At 51.7% G+C, this 21128-nt stretch overlaps 1 protein-coding gene across 7 annotated transcripts in view; it reads right to left on the bottom strand.

Moving 5' to 3' along the window:
* Positions 1–21128, bottom strand: part of NAA60 (N-alpha-acetyltransferase 60, NatF catalytic subunit) — a 43842-nt gene that overhangs the window by 2808 nt on the left and 19906 nt on the right. For 4 of the 7 annotated variants that reach the window (XM_008968031.4, XM_003815143.5, XM_008968032.4 and 1 more), the window contains 4 exons: positions 7688–7803; positions 4565–4694; positions 1549–1645; positions 550–784 (listed from right to left, as the gene is read on the bottom strand). In XM_008968031.4, the coding sequence (XP_008966279.3) occupies positions 550–784; positions 1549–1645; positions 4565–4694; positions 7688–7797 (572 nt within the window). In that variant the 5' untranslated portion in view covers positions 7798–7803. The remainder of the gene's footprint in view (positions 1–549; positions 785–1548; positions 1646–4564; positions 4695–7687; positions 7804–21128) is intronic. The other 3 variants (XM_055100758.2, XM_034939680.4, XM_034939681.3) reach the window with 2 other exon arrangements.

The following is a 21128-nucleotide window of genomic DNA, read 5'->3' as shown; positions in this document are numbered from 1 at the left end:
CTATTATAAAGTTTCCTGGCTTCCCTCTGACCTGTCAGGGGCCAGTGAGAGTTAAGGAGGAGGAAGCAGGGAAGGGCACACCTTTGGGTCATGCATCCTATAAGGAAGGTTTGAACCCAAGTATTCAAAAAAAGTAAAAATCTCTTCTCTCCGCACTTGTTTCCCCTCTGCTAGCACAGGCTCTGGGAGGACAGGGGATCCTGTCTGTTTTGTGCACTGCTGATCCCCCAGTGCAAATGGAGCAGGAGGCTCTCCAGCTGGGTGCGGGGCTCATGCCTATAATCTCAGTAATTTGGGAGGCTGCGGCAGGCGGATCATTTGAGCTTAGGAGTTCGAGACCAGCCTGGGCAACATGGTAATATGTGCAACTCGATTTACCCAAATGTGCATCAGGTTTACCCACAACACGATCAGGTAAGGGAGAGAAGCGTCCATAAGCTTGGCCACCTGAACATCATCTGAGGGGGACCACAGCTCCAACTTGCTCACTGGCTCTGCCACCTTATGGACAGGAAGCCACAGTCCCTCTCCCCCAGAAGTTAAGGATATAAAATCGTCCAGGGAGGGTGGCCGCCGTTGATGTAGAGGACATAGGTGAAGCCATCTTTGAGGACCCCTCGAATGGAGTAGTAATAGGGGAGATAGTGGTGCTGCTTGAAGTCTCTGTTTTCATAGAAGTTTATTGCTGTGTTGTTGGTGGTGAGGACATGCAGGTAAATGGCTTTGCAGTGGTCCTGGGCGGTGGTTGATATGTGATCCTTTAAACTTTCAAGTAAGAGGGAACCTTGGGGAGAAGAGGTAAAGGTAATGCAGGCAGAGCAGTTAGGAAGGAAGGATGACTGGGCTAGGACGGGGGCTTTGCATGAGTCTCTCAGAGATGTCTCGGCCCACCATATCAGAGACCAGCCTTTCTTCACCACCACTGTCAAAGTCCCTAAAATCTCATGGCCAGATGGAGCCTGGTAGCTACAGACTGCTGGGAGGGACTGCAGAGGTGGCCTGGTAGCGCCCTCCCATGGGCTGGGCCCGCATGGAGACTCCCTTTCAGACAACAAACAGGGTAAATGTGAGCCCAGGAAAACATGGACTAGATGGGCCTGGGTTTAAAATTAATTAAGACTCTGCCGCTCACTGGCCGTGTGGCCGAGCGGGGTGGGACATCGGAGAAACGGTGAGTGCTGCTTCCTCGTGCGTGTTCACGCTTTCTACTCTGAATCGTGAGCAGTGAATACACGAGTTGTGCGTGTGGCGGCAGCAGAAGTGAGAGGTGCCGGTTTCCTCAGCTCCATCCTGGGGGCTGAGCGAGGCTGCAGCAGAAAGGCCTGGGGGCATGTGGAAAGAGGATGGCTGAAGGTGGTGGGTGTGCTGGCAGGGGAGGGATGATGAAGGTCTGGCCCAAGACGGGAACGAGGATGGAAGATGAGACTGAGGGATGTTCACGAGCCAGAGTTGTTGGGGCCAGGGAAGAGACTGGGTGCAGATGGGATGGGGGTGGGGTGGGGCAAGGGGGTGGGGCGGGCGCCAAGCCGCGGGCCCGGCTGCCCTTACCTATGCCGTGCTTCCTGAACTCTTTCACGACGCCCAGACTCAGGATGTACGCGACTTGTGTGTCAACAGAGAAGCTGGATGCTAGAATATCTCCATCCTAGAGGAAGAGTCAGAGAGAAAGTCAGGCTCACACTTCTGGTGCACGGCTCACTGCACAGCCCGGCCCAGGCGGGCTCCGCACCGACTCCCCACGACAGCCAGAGGGACACCGACTGGGAGGGGCAGAATCAAGAGGTACTGGAGAGGGGCCCCCACTCCCCAAGGAAATGAGAGCGTTTACGCCCTTCTGGTGAAAAACAGCTGAAAAGAAGAACACACACAAAAGGAGCTTCTCTTAGGGGTGTGTGGGAGGCCTAGCCAAGGACGGGAATGAGGCTCTGATGCCAGCACAAGGTAAAGTTATGGCATGAAGGCAGCAACTACACAGCACCACGCGGGCCTCATGGGAATGCACGCATGTCACCTGGTAGGCCTGGATGCAGGACAGTGGACAAATGCAAAGTTTTAGAGGTTCAGTTAAAGAATCGCACGCTGCCCCAGGTGATCTTGGAGGAGTGAGACTTGGGCGGCCGTCCAACCCCTTCTGCTGCCCTCACAGGCAGAGGACACCGCCACACCTGCGTAAAGCCACCCACCATCTCTTGGTTCTAGAGATGGAATTCCGGGTGGGAGTCATGAATCTGATCAGCATGAGGCTCTTATCATCTTCCAACTCGTAAAGAACAAGAAGGCCTTTCTGCTCCCATGTGCTGGGCTGGGGTCAGCCTGTCCAGGCTCCCTGCTCTCCCAGCCCTCTTCAAGCCACAGTTCACCCGGACATGTCAGTCCAGGGAGGAAGGCGTCCTTATCACTCTTGTTACTCCAGGCCTGCAGGAAGGGTGTCTGTTCCCCAGCTGACATCTCTTAACAGGGTCTACTTTGCCCTGACCTTGAACTCACTAAGCCTGAGAGGAAGGGGCCAGACGAATGAGTGCCAGCGTGCAGGCCAGAGGGCCCTCTACTGAGAGCCGGGAACACGAGCCAAAGGGTCCCCATGTCGGCCTCGAGGGAACACAAACACATTCCAGAGGAGGAAGAGACCCAGCCGCCACCTGGGGGCAGGCACACAGTCACCAGGGGGCACTCAGGAAAGCCAGCCGGAGGGGGATGGGGTTCAGGGGAGTGAGTCATGGGGGGAAGGGGGGGACCATATGTCCCATTAAGAAGAGAGATCAGGCTGGGCACGGTGGCTCACACCTGTAATCCTAGCACTCCCCCGAGGCAGGCGGATCACTTGAGGCCAGGGGTTCCAGATCAGCATGGCCAACATGGTGAAACCCCATCTCCACTAAAAATACAAAAATTAGCTGGGTGTGGTGACGCACGTCTAAAGTCCTACCTACTTGAGAGGCGGAGGCTGCAGTGAGCCGGGATCAGGATCGCATCACTGCACTCCACCCTGGGTGACAGTGAGACTCCGTTTCAATAAAAAAAAAAAGAGGAGAGAAAAGAATGTTGACACTTGCTTTCTGCTACATCTTAGCTCTTAAAAATCAAAGAAAAAAGCTCAGGAGGAAGCTAGGACAGAAAAAGTAACTCAGGAGAAAAAAGCTGTGCCAGACAGAGTATGACCACAGGCAAAACAGGGTAGATGCCAGTGGATTCGGGTCCTTAAAGGGAGAGACATGCCTTCTTGCACTTTTATTTACTTATTTATAGACAGAGTCTCACTCTGTCACCCAGGCTGGAGTGCAATAGTGCAATCTCCACTCACTGCAACCTCCACTGCCTCCTGGGTTCAAGTGATTCTTGTGCCTCAGCCTCCTGAGTAGCTGGGATTAAAGGTATGCGCCATCATGCCTGGCTAATTTATTTTTATTTTTACTTTCAGTAGAGACAAGGTTTGATCATGTTGGCCAGGCTGGTCTCGAACTCCTGACCTTGTGATCTGCCCACCTGGGCCTCCCAAAATGCCGGGGTTATAGGTGTGAGCCACCATGCCCAGTCCTTCTCTAACTTTTCTTCTTCTTCTTTTTTTTTTTTTTTAGACAAAGTCTTGCTTTTGTCCCTCAGGCTGGAGTGCAATGGCACGATCTCGGCTCACTGCAACCCCTGCCTCCTGGGTTCAAGCGATTCTCCTGCCTCAGCCTCCCAAATGCTGGGATTACAGGCGCCTGCCACCACGCCCGGCTAATTTTTGTATTTTTAGTAGAGATGTGGTTTCACCATGTTGGCCAGGCTGGTCTCGAACTCCTGACCTCAGATGATCCGCCCGCCTCGGCCTCCCAAAGTGCTGAGATTACACGCATGAGACATTGCGCCCAGCCCCTTCTCTAACTTTTAAAGAAATAACCTCAAGCCAAACAAGTTGAACCATCTGCCAGTTGTTGGTGGGTTTTTCCCTCCTTGGCTAAATCCTCGGGTGGTAAACATTACCTCAGATGCTGGGATGACCAACATCATCACATAGAATCTTGACTAAAGTCAACCATTTGGAACAATGTGGCCATGGTCTTACTGTTTACATTCAGACTGGGGTTTGCTAGCCTGAAGTGAGACTGAGGTGGGTCCACGGATGCCCAAAGGGTTCTCAGATCTTAAAGGGCTCTGTGAAGTTAGAGGAAAAAAAATTATCTCTGTACTTTCCCTGACCTCTAACTGTAACTAGCATTTCCTTCAACAAGCTGAAGCAATCTTAGCGGTTTCTATGACACTGCCGCCAACACAAACCAGGGGTATTTTCATAGCACGTTATAACTGCAGATTCTCAATGCATCATCTGCGCTCATGCCTGCTTCAGAACGACAGTGGTTATGAAGCCTGCTGCTGGGCACGACTGGAGGCCCACGCACCACGAAATCACACACACACACAGAAAAGCACCAGCCGGGGACAAGTGTCGTTGGCCACTTGGATTCCTTGGGTCACAGGCTCCTTGGACGACGGCTGTGGAGCAGGCAGCATGATTCCATCGCAAGCCCCCTTGGCCCGTCCAGTGACAGTGACTGCCAAGTCCTCACTGCACACACGTACGTACCTCTTTATGTATTTTGGTCCTGTTCTTAATTTCAGCTACTATCATTCCCACAATGGCACCTCTGTAGGTTGCAGCAAGGGAAAAGAACTTCTTGTTGGACGTGATTTCACGATACCATGAGTCTGGGTACCTGAGAAACAGAACATACTCAGGTGAACCTGCCACAGGTCAAGTCCAGCTATGGTCGTGCTCTAGACACCAGAACCACAGGGAGCTCTGGGCCACTTCTGCCTGCTGCTCTAAGGCTGCCGAGGAGTGTGCCCATCACTTAGTCTCTACCTAACTGTCACAGCCACCTTCTTAAAGCAGTGATCTGTCTAGACAGGACTGGGGATCTCTGATGGGAATTTTTTTCTTTTGAGACGGAGTTTTGCTCTTCTTGCCCAGGCTGGAGTGCAATGGCATCATCTCGGCTCACTGCAACCGTTGCCTCCTGTGTTCAATCGATTCTCCTGCTTTGGTCTCCCGAGTAGCTGGGATTACAGGTATGTGCCACCATGCCCGGCTAATTTTGTGTTTTTTTTTAAGTAGAGATGGGGTTTCTCCATGTTGGTCAGGCTGGTCTCAAACTCCTGACCTCATGTGATCTGCCCGTCTTGGCCTCCCAAAGTACTGGGATTACAGGTGTGAGCCACCGCGCCTGGCCCGGGAAAAATAATTTTATCCGACATGAAATTGTCTCCATGGAAGCAACTCACGGAGAGTCAGCAGCAGGGCCCTGTTCCTCCACCAGGTGAGTGAAGATTTTAGGGCCCTTCTCACCCTTGGACACTGGAGGAGTGCCTACGAGAATCTGTGAGACTTCTGGACACTGAAGACCAGGGGAGTGGAGTGATTCCAGGAAGAGCCGGGTTCACAGCTGACAGGCGTTTGAGTTTACAATGCCTTCCCTGACAGGGAGGAACCCGCCCTTAAGGGGAATGTGAGGCTGAGGCTGCTAACGGCTGCTCACCAACAATGAGGCCAAGACCCCTCTGAGCGGAGCAGGCAAAAAAAAACAGTGGGCATAAAGGCCCAGGACATGGTCATTAACAGGCGAATCCAGCCCCAGCCCCAGAGAGACAAGGTCAGGAGGACAGAGGCACGTGGAGTTTCACGGGTGTGTAGGTTTAGTTTTGCTGCCTCACAGCCCAGTTCATGTCACAGTCTTGGGAACCTGAGACCTTAGGCCCACGAGAACTGCAGGAGAGACAGGCAGGCTGGGTGGCTCACATGGCCAAGGCCCACGGTCCAGCGTGGCTCCACTGGCTCTCAGGCAACCCTGGGCAGAGTCTGATCTATGCACTCACTGCAGCTTTTATTTCTCTAGATTAGTTTCCAGCAGTTAAACTGCTGGGCTGAAGAACACGTTTTTATTTTTATTTTGAGATGGAGTCTCACTCTGTCACCCAGGCTGGAGTTCAGTGTTGTGATCTCAGCTCACTGCAACCTCTGACTCGCGGGTTCAAGTGATTCTCCTGCCTCAGCCTCCCGAGTAGCTGGGGTTACAGGTGCGTGCCACCAGGCCAATTTATTATTATTATTATTTTTTTGAGACAGAGTCTCACTGTCGCTCAGGTTGGGGTGCAGTGCCACAATCTCGGCTCACTGCAACTTCTGCCACCTGGGTTCAAGCGATTCTCCTGCCTCAGCCTCCCGAGTAGCTGGGATTACAGGTGCCTGCACCATGCCCAGATAATTTTTTTGTATTTTTAGTAGAGACGGGGTTTCACCACCTTGGACAGGCTGGTCTTGAACTCCTGACTTCGTGATCCACCCGCCTCGGCCTCCCAAAGTGCTGGGATTACAGGCGTGAGCCACTGTGCCCGGCCCAATTTTTGTATTTTTAATAGAGATGAGGTTTCACCATGTTGGCCAGGCTGGTCTCGAACTCCTGACCTCAGGCCTGCCTCGGCCTCCCCAAGTGCTGGGATTACAGGCATGAGCCACTGCACCCAGCCAAGAACAATTTTTTAACTCATGTTGCCACCGCCAGCCCACATCACCTGGACTGTGACAGTTCCCGCTTCCACAAAGACGCACAGGGGTCCCTGCCACCGCCCTGCCAAGAGCATGAGGTTCAGTTAGTCTGAGGTGAACACTCAAGGAAATGCTGGTGGCTGGCAAGATCTTGTTTATTTTCCATTTTCAAAGTTTGTGTCAACTTTTTTCATCAAAAAAGCTGTATGTGCATATATTGTAAGCAAGACAGACAAGAAGAAACAATCATAGGGCCTAATATTAATCTACCCACCTCAAATACTGAAACACTGTTAGATGGTACATACCCCCTTGTAAAATTTTTTTCACCCCCGCTCAGTTCATACCTATCATTATAAAATTTTATCTTGTACATGTTTTCAAATAAAAATAGGATCACGGTACATACTGTTTTCTAGACTGCCTTTTTTCCTTTAATACCTTTTTTTTTTTTTTTTTGAAACGGAATATCGCTCTTGTTGCCCAGGCTGGAGTGCAATGGCGCAATCTCGGCTCACCGCAATCTCCGCCTCCTGGGTTCAAGCGATTCTCCTGCCTCAGCCTCCCAAGTAGCTGGGATTACAGGCACGCACCACCACACCGGGCTAATTTCCTATTTTTAATAGAGACGGGGTTTCTCCATGTTGGTCAGGCTGGTCTTGAACTCCTGACGTCAGGTGATCTGCTCTCCTTGGCCTCCCAAACTGCTGGGATTACAGGCTCCTTTAATATCTTGTAAAAAAGATTTCTCTATCAAAAAATATAACTCTTTGACAGGTTTTTTTTTTCCCAGCTGAATAATATTGCACTTTTATATGCACATACTCTAATTACTCTAATGCATGTAACCAACTCCTTGCTGTTAAGATACTTGAGTGGCTTCTAAATTTTCTGAATTATAAATAGCACCACACCCGATAGCTCTGTAACTGAAATTTCTCACAGAGCCCTTCTGGGGAACTCTGCACACCCTGAGAAGTGGAAAGAGCCCAGCAGCAGGGGTCCCTAGATGAGGTGGGTAACCTGGGACCCCTGTGGCCCCTCCAGGCCATTCCCACCTTTGCAGCACGGTCCTAAGGGCCCAAGAGGCCCCCACCCCCACCGCCCAGCTTCTGCACCTGAGGCTCATGGGCTCTCCCCAACCCTGCAATCCGCTCCACTTACTCGATGGGGAACCAGTCGCCACACAGGTGCTTCACAGTGTCTATGTCATCGTGGCAGAGGAGGCGCAGGCTGACCTCGCTGAGCGCGCTGGATGGCACCACCTCTGTCATTCACACCTGTGGGGAAGGGTTGGGGGGACGCGTCACCTCACAGCCTGGTCTTCCTCATGCTTAGCTTGTGAGGCAGGCGAGACAGAAAAGCATGGAGCATGTCCCACGGGTGGACACCCCTCAGCCAGCACTCAGAGGCCTCTGCCTCTCACGATCGCCCTCCCAAGAGGCGCTGCAGTCGCCCCCATCTGCTGAGAAGACCAGGCCCAGGAGGGCAGGCAGGATGGGGAACCAGGCCCTCCACTGCTCAGCCCCAGCTGAAGGCAGCCCTGGCCAGCCTCTCTCCCCATCTGAGCTGCCCCTGACTGGTCTCACATCTTATGACAGTGGTCCTTCCGATGGTCAACGGCCCCAGCCAGCCTGACTTCTCTCAACCCCAGCCAGTGGCTGCCAATGACAGTTGTGGGTTCAGCAGCCCCCATGCCTCATCTCCCTTCAAAGCAGCCCGGTGGCCAGGGCAGTGAACGGCTGGATTTGCAGGGGAAGTGGTGCGGCTTTATGACCAGGGCGTGGGTCTGTGCTGAGTGGGTCACACCCCAATTTCTCCTCCCCGCCCAGCAAGTGAACACTCCTGGGTGGAAAGAAAGAGACTTTGGGGGACACCACAGTTCAAGTCGGGGTCACGAGTGGCCAAGGACTCCTTTAAATCAGGAAAGTGCATCCAATCCAGGGGCTGGAGGAGCAGCCCCCCTGTTTTATTTAACAAGGAAGTTTGTATAGAAAGGAAGAGAGGAACGGAGGGAGGAAGGCTGGCCGGCCAAGTGCTGGGCACCGAGAAGGGGAAAACAGAAGCCTTTGTTCTTTAAGTTGGAAATTGGTCGTTAAAAGGAAAGGATGGGGCCTGGTGTGGTGGCTCACGCCTGTAATCCCAGCACTTTGGAAGGCTGAGGTGGGAGGATCGCCTGAACCCAGGAGTTTGAGATCAGCCTGGGCAACATAGTAAGACCCTGTCTCTAAAAATAAATAAACAAACCCATAAATAAATGGGAAAAGATGCTGCATTCATCCTCCTTTTTTAGGAGGAATTGCGTAGTTCATCTCAGCGTTGAGGAAAGTTCTTCTTTACAGAAGAATGCCGGCTAATAAAAGTAGAAATAATGACCGAATTAGAAAGTCACCATTTTGGAATCACCAACAGAAATGACCGAGTCAAACAAGAATCAGGAAAGGCTGTGAAATCAGCAGGTGAAAGCTGCTGGGGGCAAGTGCAAGGTGTGCAGGCAGAGCCCCTGGGCTCCCAGGACTCACTCACTGCCCAGGAAAGGCCTCGTCTTTTATCTGGCAGTCCCCACTCCACTGGCGGGGCGAGCCCAGCCTCTCTGAGCTCCCGCCCTCCTGCTGCCATGGGTGGGAAGTGCCCGCGGCCATCCACTGTCCAGGCTTCTGCACAACCTTCCCTTTCCTGACAAGGGGAGGAATTTAGACACCGAATCTGGTCTCTCCGCTGGCTCAGCCTTAGTTAATCAGATTCCTGGAGCCTTCTCTGTGGAGTGGAGATAGCTAGGCCCCTCCCCAGGGTGGTTCTCTGCTGCAACGAGCTGATGGGGTCCAAGTGTCAGGACAGTGCTGGCAGGGAGGCGGTGCCCCTCTACACCAGCCTTGAGCACCCACTACTAGCTGATACTTGGCTCAGTCCAGCCACTTCCCGGGGTATCCCTTTGACCTGGAACAGGGCCAACACTGACGTCCTGAGCAGCTCTGCTCTGACTCCTAACTTGTGTGGTTCTCAGCTCCTGGTTCAACGTCAGGCGTGCCAAGTAGTTCATGCTCAGCTTTATAGGGAGAAGCCTCTCTAAACTCTCACCCCTCACCCCGCCCTTGTGCCCACCCCTTTGTTCCCACGGTTCTGGATCCATGCACTGTTGACTCCAGACCCTTTAAAAATAGGCCAGGAGCAGTGGCTCATGCCTGTAATCCCAGCACTTTGTAAGGCCGAGGCTGGTAGATCACCTGAGGTCAGTAGTTCAAGACCAGCCTGGTCAACATGATAAAACCCTGTCTCTACAAAAATATAAAAATTAGCCAGGCATGATGGCAGGTGCCTATAATCCCGGCTACTCAGGAGGCTGAGGCGGAAGAATCACTTGAACCCAAGAGGCAGAGGTTGCAGTGAGCCAAGATCGCACCACTGCACTCCAGCCTGGGCAACAGTGCAAGACTCCATCTCAAAAAAAAAAAAAAAAAAAAAACCAAAAGCAACAACAACAAAAAGCTGGGGCCAAGCATGGTGGCTCACACCTGTAATCCTAGCACTTTGGGAGGTCCAGGCAGGTGGATTGCTTGAGGTCAGGAGTTTGAGACCAGCCTGGCCAACATGGTGAAACACTGTGATATGGTTTGGCTGTGTCCCTCCCCAAATCTCATCTTGAATTGTAGCTCCCAAAATTCCCACGTGTTCTGGGAGGGACCCGGTGGGAGATAACTGAGTCATGGGAGCAGTTTCGCCCATACTGTTCTTGTGGTAGTGAATAAGTTCCACGAGACCTGATGGTTTTATAATGGGTTTCCCTTTTTGCTTGGCTCTCATTCTCTCTTGCCTGCCACCATGTAAGACGTGACTTTTGCCTTCTGCCATGATTGTGAGGCCTCCCCAGCCATGTACAACCGTTGAGTCCATTAAACCTGGTTCCTTTATAAATTACCCAGTCTCTGGTATGTCTTTATCAGCAGCATGAAAATGGACTAACACACCCCATCTCTACTAAAAATACAAACATTAGCCGGGCGTGGTGGTGCGCCTGTCATCCCAGCCACTCAGGAGGCTGAGGTTCAAGAATCACTTGAACCCGGGTGGCGGAGGTTGCAGTGAGCTGAGATGGTGTCATTGCATTCCAGCCTGGGTGACGTGGTGAGACTCTGACTCAAAAACGAAATGAAACGAAACGAAACAAAACAAAACAAAACAGATGACAAAAAACACAGAAAGAAACAAAACCTCTAAAAGAACAGACGAAGGTGTTAATCTTGTCAGGTGTGAGAAGAGTCTTGTGGTTATGTACAAAAAGTCCATATTTTATATTAACAGATGCACAGTGGAATATGCAGGGGCAAAATGACAGAATGTTCCAGAATTTAGTTTAATTTAGTTGGAGCAAAAAAGTGGCAAAATATTAATGGGCGTTAGATCTGGATAACGGGTATGCCATGTGGATGTTTGAAAATGTTCTTAATTAAAACCAACCAGGGTCAGGAGCGGTGGCTCACGCCTGTAATCCCAGCACTTTGGGAGGCCAAGGCAGGCCGATCATGAGGTCAGGAGTTCAAGACCAGCCTGGCCAAGACGGTGAAACTCTGTCTCTACTAAAAATACAAAAAAATTAGCTGGGCGCAGTGGCAGGCACCTGTAATCCCAGTTACTTAGGAGGCTGAGGCAGCAGAATTGCTTGAACTTGGGCGGCAGAGGTTGCAGTGAGCCAAGATTGTGCCACTACACTGCAGCGTGGGCGATAGAGTGAGATTCTGTCTCAAAAAATAAATAAAACAAACAAAAAAACATAAAGCTAAAGAAAACCAACCAAATTTCTCATTCCAGAGAGACTGGGTTTCCAATGTGGATGGTGGGTTTTCCAGGTGACTGAATGAAAGGCCTCTGTTGTCTGCACTGAGGGCTCTGGAAAGCAGCGCTGTGTGCCGCAGCTGCCACCATGGGCCGCGGGACCTTGTATCCCTGGGAACGGTGGGTCCTGGGCACGTGGCTGGCACTGACATACACTGGAACCGCAGGGGGGCAGCATCTGGTTCACTGTCAGTGGGTGCATACTACTCAGGGCCGGCACACTCCACTGAGGTCTCAAAACGCAAAAGGACGCCGGGCATGTAACTCAAGCACAGATACTGTGTTTTTACGAAGCCAGCTGAGGGCAGGCTCCCACCCCCTTTCCCCTAAGGGCTAAGAAAACTGGCAAACCCAGAAACCACTTACCCACACTTTGAACCTCTGGGACAAAGCCACTAACCCCACAACATCGACGGACAAGGCAGAGGTTGGTTCCTCGATTCAGCCTTTCCAGAGACGGCTCCTGACACAAGGGCCCCAGCACACGGCCTCCTCCTTGCTACAGGAACCAGCACAGGGGAAAGGCTGCCGACCTGGCCACCCTGGGCAGAACTCCAGAGCCCATAGGCCCAGCCGCCCAGGTTTCTGAGCTCCCGCAGGGCCAGCTGGCTCTGAAAAAACCACCACCGGCTCAACTCTCACCGGAGAGGGCAGGATGAGCACAGGCAACCTGCGAAAGCAGCCGGTACAGCCCGGGTCTGGAGGCCACAGGGAGAACCGCCTGAGAGCTGGACCCAGGAAGTGGGGTTGGCAAGGCCTTGACCTCCGTGGATGCCTGGGGCAGGGATGACTTCCTGAGGGTATGAAAACGTTCCAGATGTTTTTATTATTATTATTTTTTGAGATGGAGTCTTGCTCTGCCCTCCAGGCTGGAGTGCAGTGGCGCAATCTCGGTTCACTGCAAGCTCCGCCTCCCGGGTTCACGCCATTCTCCTGCCTCAGCCTCCCGAGGAGCTGAGACCACAGGTGCCTGCCACCACGCCTGGCTAATTTTTTTGGTATTTTTAGTAGAGATGGGGTTTCACCGTGTTAGCCAGGATGGTCTCGATCTCCTGACCTCATGATCTGCCTGCCTTGGCCTCCCAAAGTGCTGGGATTACAGGTGTGAGCCACCGTGCCCGGCCCAGTCAAGTTGATTTTTAAAGATTTTCACAAATCTCTATATTGTGGCTTGGTACCAAAGACAGATTCGTAATAAGCTCGCATCTCTCATGTCCTAGGACTGCACATTTCCCCCAGTATCCTCATTTGTTTCCAGTGTGAATTTCAAGAAAAACACTGGGCTCTGAGATATACAACGATCTGCAGATTTTCAAATCCCTACTAAAAGTGCTTCCGTGTTTCTGGAGGCCAGTTCTTTACACTCCTTGATTTAAAAATGGAAATGCATCACACCTAAGTCAGGGCCAAATGCAGCATGCATCACAGCACCTCATGTGTCTCGGCCCAACTGACGGGCAGAGGAGAAGAGGCAGGAAGGTGCACGAAACAGAGACTGGGGTCACCTGTGTGCCCATGAAAGGAAGAGATGGGGTCAAAGAGCACAGCTGTAGGTCCACTGCTGCGGAGGCAGTGAGGGGGGGACCCACATGTGCCCTGGCCCATCAGCCTCCCTCTAGAGTCAGGGGTTCGTGCTGATCAAGTCGGAGATGATCCAAAGGCCGGGCCAGTGGCCCCCCCCACCCCCACTGGCCCCTGCCCTGCCGTTGCTCCCTCTTCCCACAGCTTTCTACATCCCGTCTCCCCAGTGTATCCGTGCCTGCAGTCACAGCAGGCCCAAGGAGAGAGAGACGGAGCTGGCTATGAGGGCCACGCTGGGCCCAGCTTTGGGAAGGACATGGAGCTGGTTGGAGGGAGAGGTCCTGAAAAAGTGGGGCCTCCTTTCCTGCTGACGCCCTGGGTCATTTCACTTCTGGGGTCCCAGGGCCTGAACATCTGCGAGAATTACTGCTGTCACCCAGCCGCTGTGACGGGAGCTCTGTGCCTCTGGGAATAGCGAGTTCCATTCCAGGCACCTTCACCTACAGGCTGGGAGGTGTACCTGGGCTTCCCTGGAGAAGCCCCAAGCCAGGCCTGGCGGGAAGCTGCTCCCCCAGCATTGTCTGCTGGGGGCAGTGCAGGCACTGTGGGGCAGGGTCACCCATTTCCCAGCCCCTCAGAGGTGGCAATGGCCAATTCTGATGCAAAACCAACTGTGTCAGTCACCCCTGGAGTATGTGTGGGCTCAAGGAATGGCAGGGGCAAAGCCCTCCAGCAGATGGCAAAGTTAGTTCCAACCAGTAACTTTGGAGCCCATCCCCTGACACGAGACAAAGGACCTGGTTAAAGCACTTTCCAGGCCCCAGGGCAGCCCCAGCAGGCCCGGCGCACAGAGGAGCATCTGGTGGCAACCTTCCTTGAGCACAGTGATGCTGAGACAGACACGCGGCAGGTGTGGATGGAGCTGAGGCCCAGGATGATGCAGTGCCTGAGGGCTCAGAGGCACGGAGCCCTGGCTCTTGGCTGGATGGCTTCATGCAACACCTGTGTGAACAAAGCCCTGGTGCTGGCAGGGAACCCTCATGTGCCCACCTAGAACCTTCTACTAAGTACTCATCTTCCATTGCCCTGCAGGCCACCCGGAGGACACAGGGACAAGAGTGCTGATAACAGGGAGCAGCAAGGCAAAGTCAGAGACAGGCCCCGCCAGGCAGGTGCTCTCTGCTCTGAGCCCTCCAAACAGGATGGGTACCAGGGCAGTGCTGTGCGGAGCAGCAAGGCAAAGTCAGAGACAGGCCCCGCCAGGCAGGTGCTCTCTGCTCTGAGCCCTCTAAACAGGACGGGTACCAGGGCAGTGCTGGGGGGATAGAGCACTAAAGTCACAGTTGCCCAAGCCATCTTTCAGAACATGTTCCTAAAAAGGCACAGGACGCATCTCTACTACAACAAGCAGGGAAGTATTACACGGGAGAATGCGAAACTCTCTTGAATCTTTTGGTTTTTTTTTTTGAGATGTTGTCTGGCTCTGTTGCCCAGGCTGGAGTGCAGTGGCAAGATCTTGGCTCACTGCAACTTCTGCCTCCCGGGTTCAAGCGATTCTCACGCCCCAGCCTCCTAAGTAGCTGGGATTACAGGCACGTGCCACCACAACCAGGTAATTTTTGTATTTGTAGTGGAGACAAGGTTGTTGGCCTTGCCAGGCCAACGTTGGCCAGGATGGTCTCGATCTCCTAACCTCGTGATCCACCTGCCTTGGCCTCCCAAAGTGCTGGGATTACAGGCATGAGCCACTGAGCCCGGCCACTCCCTTGAATTTTTAAGTTAGAACCTGGAGCTTCAAAGGCTCGCGCCTGGGGTGAGAAATCTCTCCTGGCTGGCCTCCTGGGTCTGCATCGCAGTTCTCTGCCTTCCGGAGGTGGAACGATGCAAGGAGGGAGGCACTGATCCGGCTTGACCCAAACAAAAGCCGTGCTTGCGCCTCCCTCAGCACTCACGCCTTCTCTGCTTCCCCCAACTCCGTGCTCCTGAGCTGCCTGCAGACCTCGTATTTCTTTTACATGGAAATGACCTCTCCGGACGCGGTACCAAGACTGCTTTCCTCCAAGGACTGGCAGTAGCTGGAAGGGTCTGGTGTCTGAACTGGCAGAGCCAAGCTGAGCCCCCTGATCAACATCACTGTGAGGCAGGAGAATAGGGTCTGGAGGCAGGGAACCTAAGGCCAATTCATGCTGACTTCTTAGAACTAAATCCAAAGGAAAACCCCAACTTTCCATCCCCAAGTAACAAAAGAACCAGAGGCTACTCCCTTCACACCGCCCTGCTTTTCTACCAGGCAGATCAAGAACTGAAAGTACCTCTGATTGGTCCCCTCCTGCAACCAATCAAGCTGGTCTCGGGCCAAGTCTTCATTTATTATAGGAGTGCAACTTTGTAATTTCACTTCAGCCTCTGATTGGTTGCTTTCCACAACGAGTCAGATATTTGCATAGGATGTAACTTTGTAACTTCACTTCAGCCTCTGGTTGGCTGCTTTCCTCAACCAATCAGACTGATCGCAGGTCACTTTCATTTACAAAGGGCATGCACCAAATAACCAATGGGAAACCTCTAGAGGGTATTTAAACCCCAGAAAATTCTGTAACCAGGGCCTGCTCCCACCCTATGGAGTGTACTTTCATTTTCAATAAATCTGCTTTTGTTGCTTCATCCTTTTCTTGCTTTGTTTGTGCCGTTTTGTCCAATTCTTTGTTCAAGATGTCAAGAACCTGGATACCCTCCATCGGTAACAACTGTCCAGGAGACCCATGTGCTCAGCCCACATGGGGCTATGGTGCCAAACTGGAGGAAGGGCCACCAAGATGTCTCCAGCACCCACAGGTGTGTCTGCCATCCCTCGCCACTGTCAGGTGCTGAAAACTCAGAATCTGGGGGACACAGAATGGACTGCATTTCAGTTACCAGAAGGGTTTCCTGACACCCTCATGATGCCCACAGGGTGCACCACTTGCACCCCAGGTAAGAAAGCCAAAAACAACCCTGTTTCCTAGTGCCCTCTCTCCTTGGTAGTCCCTGTCCTAATGCCCCAAGTCCACAGGGGACTCCTCCTCCTTCGAAGGCACTGCTTCAAGACCAACAAGTCATGCTGTGCTTGGAAAGGCCACCCTCTTAATGGCTTGACAGGTGCCCTGGCCTCCATCCATGACCTCAGGAGCAGACTCCCAGTGTTCAGCTGGCCATGGCCACACTGCCCTGCCCTCCCTTCTCTCCCTTCCCGCCCACAGCTCCTCCCTGCCAGTCCCTACCTGCACTCTGAGCCCCTAACATGCTCCCAGACCCTGCAGGGATCTCAGGTGTTCTGAGACGGATCTCCCGCCACACGCTTCAGCTTCTCAGCCGTAGCCTGAAGATTCTCCCACCCACCTCAGGATCGCTGGGAAGGCTGCATGAGACGCTGTTTCTAAAGGCCGCCCCCCAACCCCTGGTCCAGCTCCTCAGGCTCTTTCTCTCTGGCCCAAGCACCCACTGACTGACATTTTCAATGTCAGGCTTTCCGCACCTCTGACAGGCTGTCCGCACCCTGCAGGCACCCATCTTGGGCAGGCCTCCCTGCCACCTCCTTTCCAGGCAATGGAACCACTTGCAGCTCAACACCTGCTGCCACCTTTCTGCTTTAATCCTGCCCTTCAAACACTTATTCCTCACTCACCCACTCACCCCACTTTCTGTCCCAGCACACTGGTGAAGGTGCACCAACAGCTGTCCCTCTGCAAAATCCAGAGCCCCTCCAGGAATCCCCACCCCAAACTCCAAGCAGCTCGCATCTCAGTAGATCTCCCTCTCGGGCCACCTTCCCCCTCTTCCTCTCAAAGCACCACCCCAGTCCTGCCCGTTAGCACACCAGGCTTCTGCTCAAGAGAAGCTCAAGGGAGATTAGCACGTGCTCATCCATACCACAAGAATTAAACACCACTTGCAGCTGCAAGGTTTACTAGCTTGAAAAATCCAACACTCATGAACTCCACACTCCTGTCTTTGGGGAACAGGGGAGAAAAAGAAAAGCACGTTAGTGACAGATACAGGCCACTGTCTTGCTCATCAGTGAAATGGGCTCAAGGGCTAAAAGTGGAGGATGTGAGCAGCTAACACTGCACGTGGCTCGTTTCTCAAAGGAGCAGCTGCCCACGGGAGAGCAAGCCATCTCCTCAGCAGCCCTGGCTTCTTCCAAAGTGTCAGAGCAGCAGGAAAATGAATCATTTGCCGGGTGACAAGAAGCAAACACCCACCACTCTATTTCCAAACAGCCTCTCTGTGAAGACCATCATGTGCCGAGGGGAGCCCGTAGAGTGGCCGCATACAACTCGATGCGTATCTCTTCAAGGACAGAGGAGTGACAATGGGGGACTCTGTTTTTATGACACTCTGGAACTGGCCAAACAAATTGCCGGTGCTGGCACCCAGAGTGGTGAAGGCAGAGCTGAGAAGCGCGATGGCGATGTGCTACGTCTTGTTTCGCAGTTGTCAAAACGTACGGATCTGCTGGGTGAAGCTGTGCACTTGGCTGCATGTTAATTACACCTCAGTTGACAGCAGCAACAGCCACAGGTGTTCCGGCAAGGTCCCGGGTCCTGACTCAATCTTCCCTGGGTTGAACGTTCTGTCACGCCTTACATTTCAAACCGAGAATCCATTTAGTCATTAATTTATCGAAATTGCATTGAAAATTCAGGCCCTACCCTGGGTATCGGGGTCTCAGCAGTGAGCAGAGTCAGACTCTGATTATATGGGGCAGACATACCAGGGTGTCATGGTGCTTTCTGGCACCATTACCTAAATACTCACAAAACCCACTGCTTTTGCTAGAGGAATCTCACCGCAAACATGAAAAGTGCCATCCCCTGGGCTGAGCAGGGATGCTCCCCCACCGCAGGGGTCACACGGAAGGCGGCAAGGATCCATCCCTCTGCATCCTCCTCGAAACTGCACCCAAGACACACAGGGTCCCCCCCAGAGAGGAAGCCGTCTGAGGTTGCTGTACTAACCCCCGTCTGCAGCCTGGGGGACAGCACCTTCCCTGCTCTTTAGCCAGGGCTGGATTGTGGGGGGAGCAGCAGGAAGGACGACTCACCTTTTGTGGCCCCACTCAGTCAGTGTCAGAAGTGGAGATGACAAGGACGAAGAAGGGATGAGGAAGAACAGAGATAAGAACATGACCCAAGAGAAGGACAGAATGCTAAACAGGGGACCAGAAGATGTGCTGCCAAGATGGGACCCCGTGGCTGCCTCTCTTGCTTCGGATGAGTTTCCTTTTTTCTTTTTCTTTTCTTTTTTTTTTTTTTTGAGACAGAGTCTCGCTCTGTCGCCCAGGCTGGAGTGCAGTGGCAAAATTTCGGCTCACTGCAAGCTCCGCCTCCCGGGTTCACGCCATTCTCCTGCCTCAGCCTCCCGAGTAGCTGGGACTACAGGCGCCCGCCACCACATCCTGCTAATTTTTTGTATTTTTAGTAGAGACGGGGTTTCACCCTGTTAGCCAGGATGGTCTCAATCTCCTGACCTCATGATCCACCCGCCTCAGCCTCCCAAAGTACTGAGATTACAGGCTTGAGCCACTGCACCCGGCCCCTTTTTCTGAAATAGAAAATTGGGGGGAGATGAGCCTCTGCTCCCAGATCTCACATTCCCACTGAAAGAGCAGCTTGAGACAACTGAGGTGTGGGCTGGACGGAGCCAACAGGGTGGCTGCCAGAGCAGCACCTTTGTCCCAGTGATGCTTTCAGCTGGGATCTTGCAGGCAACCGCCTGATAGGTTGTGCCTGGAATATATTTCCTAACTCAGATTGAGTGAATGGGTCAACCTGTTTGGTTTAAAAACAAAACAACAACACAACTACCTGTAAATAATACCAGGTTTGGGGGCAGATGGGAATCAAATGATAGTAAAACGTATTTACTTGAACAGCATTCTTGGCTAACACCCAAGACTGGACCCTGTTTAAGGCTCAACCAAGAATCTGTTCCCAGAGAGAAAACTTAAGTCTACAGGAAACCCTCTGTACTGCCTAGGAAGCAGCAGGCGAGATGGACACAGCAGCTCCTCAGTTTAAAAGGAGAAAGCCCAGCAAGAGAGGGTCGGGTTTCAGAGCACTTCCTGTCCCCGCTTGCCCCTCCCTGGCTTCTTCCCTTTCCCTCACCATCTGCTGGGTTTTGTTGCCTTTTTGCTTTTTACTCTCTGCTTCTCTGGGTTTGCACTTAAGATCCTCTGGAATCAAATAACTATCAAATATAAATCTAGCTGGGCGTGGTGGCTCCACCTGTAATCCCAGCACTTTGGGAGGCCGAGGCAGGCAGATCACTTGAGGTCAGGAGTTCCAACATGGGGAAACCCCATCTCTACTAAAAATGCAAAAATTAGCCGGGCATGGTGGCTGTAATCCCAGCTACTTGGGAGGCTGAGGCAGGAGAATCGTTTGAACCCAGGAGGCAGAGGGTGCAGGGAGCCGAGACTTCATCACCACACTCCAGCCTGGGTGACAGATTGAGACTGTGTCTCAAAAATAAAATAAAATAAAATAAAAGTAATCCAAATTTCTGCCTGAATCTGCCCCAGCAATTGCGGCAGACGGTTCCATTCTGTATCACTTGTTTCTGTATTACTGGATCTTTTTTTTGCAATAACTTTGGGTTGTTTTTATTATCAGAAAAAAGTGAAGATGTTGTATGTCAAAATGACGAACACACACATAGATTTGTTTCTCTAAGAGACAGGATCTCACTATGTTGCCCAAGCTGGTCTCGAACTTTAGGGTTCAAGGGATCCCTCAACCGCAGCCTCCCAAATAGCTAGGATTACAGGCACAAGCCACCAAGTCTAGGGTGAATTTTTTTTTTTTTTTTTTTTAAGTAGAGACTGGGTCTCCCTATGTTGTCCAGGCTGGTCTCCAACTCCTGGACTCAAAGGATCCTTGTACCTCAGCCTCCCAAGTAGCTGGGATTACAGGTCTCAGCCACTGCATCCGGGCCAGCTTGCATTTTTTTTTTTTTTTTTTTTTTAAACTCAGGGTCTCACTCTGTCACTCAGGCTGGAGTGCAGTGGCACGATCTTGGCTCACTGCAACCTCCACCTCCTGGGCTCAAGTAATCCTCCTGCCTCAGCCTCCGCAAGTAGCTGACAGTACAGACATTGAGTTACTACACCCAGGTAATTTTTGTTTTTTTTGTAGAGACGGGGTTTCACCATGTTGGCCAGGCTGGTCTCTAACTCCAGAGCTCAAGTGATCCACCTACCTCGGCCTCCCAAAGTGCTAGGATTATAGGCATGAGCCACCGGGCCCAGCCTCAGCTTGCATTTTTATATTAAAATAACCTCACAGGCTGTTTGTAGTTAGCAACAGCTTGGGTATTTAATAGTGTGTTTTCAAATTATGAGTAGTGTTACCCATTTTGCTCTAAAATAGACTCAGCGCTGACTCTGAAACTCTGTGCCTTGGAGTAGCATGGTGTTTTGTGCACTCATCCCGGAAATAAATGTTGTAAACACAGAGTCAAAGTCGCAAAGAAACAAAGAGGAGGCTGTGGACAAGGGAGGCCAAGCAGCCTGTATTCCTACATAACCATTAAAGAACAATTTGCGTGGCTATATAAAATCTAATTTTAAAAAATATTTAGAAATTTTAAGACAACCATTTCAAAAAAACATTTAAAAAAGGCATTTTCCTTTTCTTGAGAAAGGGGAGTCCTTTCATGCCTTTGTTTTAAATTTGTCAAAGTAACCCATGTTCATAGTAAAGTTAAGAATTCATGTGCAACACAAAGCAAAAATTCCGAATCCTGTACGCGCCCCATCCCTAGTATAATTACTATTAGTGGTTTCTTGTGCTTACAACAAGAAAAACGCTTTTCTTAATAGGAGAGGGCTTGCCTGGTAAGGGGCCCATGGGTCTTCTGGCGTTGGGGATGTACAGGTTATGTTCATGCCATGTCAACTCATCAAGCAGTGCACTTTTCTGTGTGTATACATCAATGAAAAGGTTAAAAACAGGAGGCCAGAGGAGATGCAAAGTAATCTGAAACTAAGTAGAAAGAGAAGGGCAGCAAGTGACAGACTAGCAAGACATTCTGAATGTAACAGACTCTGGAAAGAATAATCTCTGAACAGTTTACAGCAGGAGTCAGAATGAGCTATCTTCTAGAAAGAAATAAGTATGGAACAGCATTCAATAGAACACCCATGAACACCAAAAGAATGAGGGAAATATTGTTGCATTAACATTTTCCAGAAAAGAGCCCTTTTTGGTACCTA

The sequence above is a fragment of the Pan paniscus genome, chromosome 18 (genome assembly GCF_029289425.2).
Source record: "Pan paniscus chromosome 18, NHGRI_mPanPan1-v2.0_pri, whole genome shotgun sequence".
NCBI classification, from domain to species: domain Eukaryota; kingdom Metazoa; phylum Chordata; class Mammalia; order Primates; family Hominidae; genus Pan; species Pan paniscus.
Note: the sequence above shows the minus strand (reverse complement) of the source record. Positions and strands in the feature narration are given on the sequence as shown.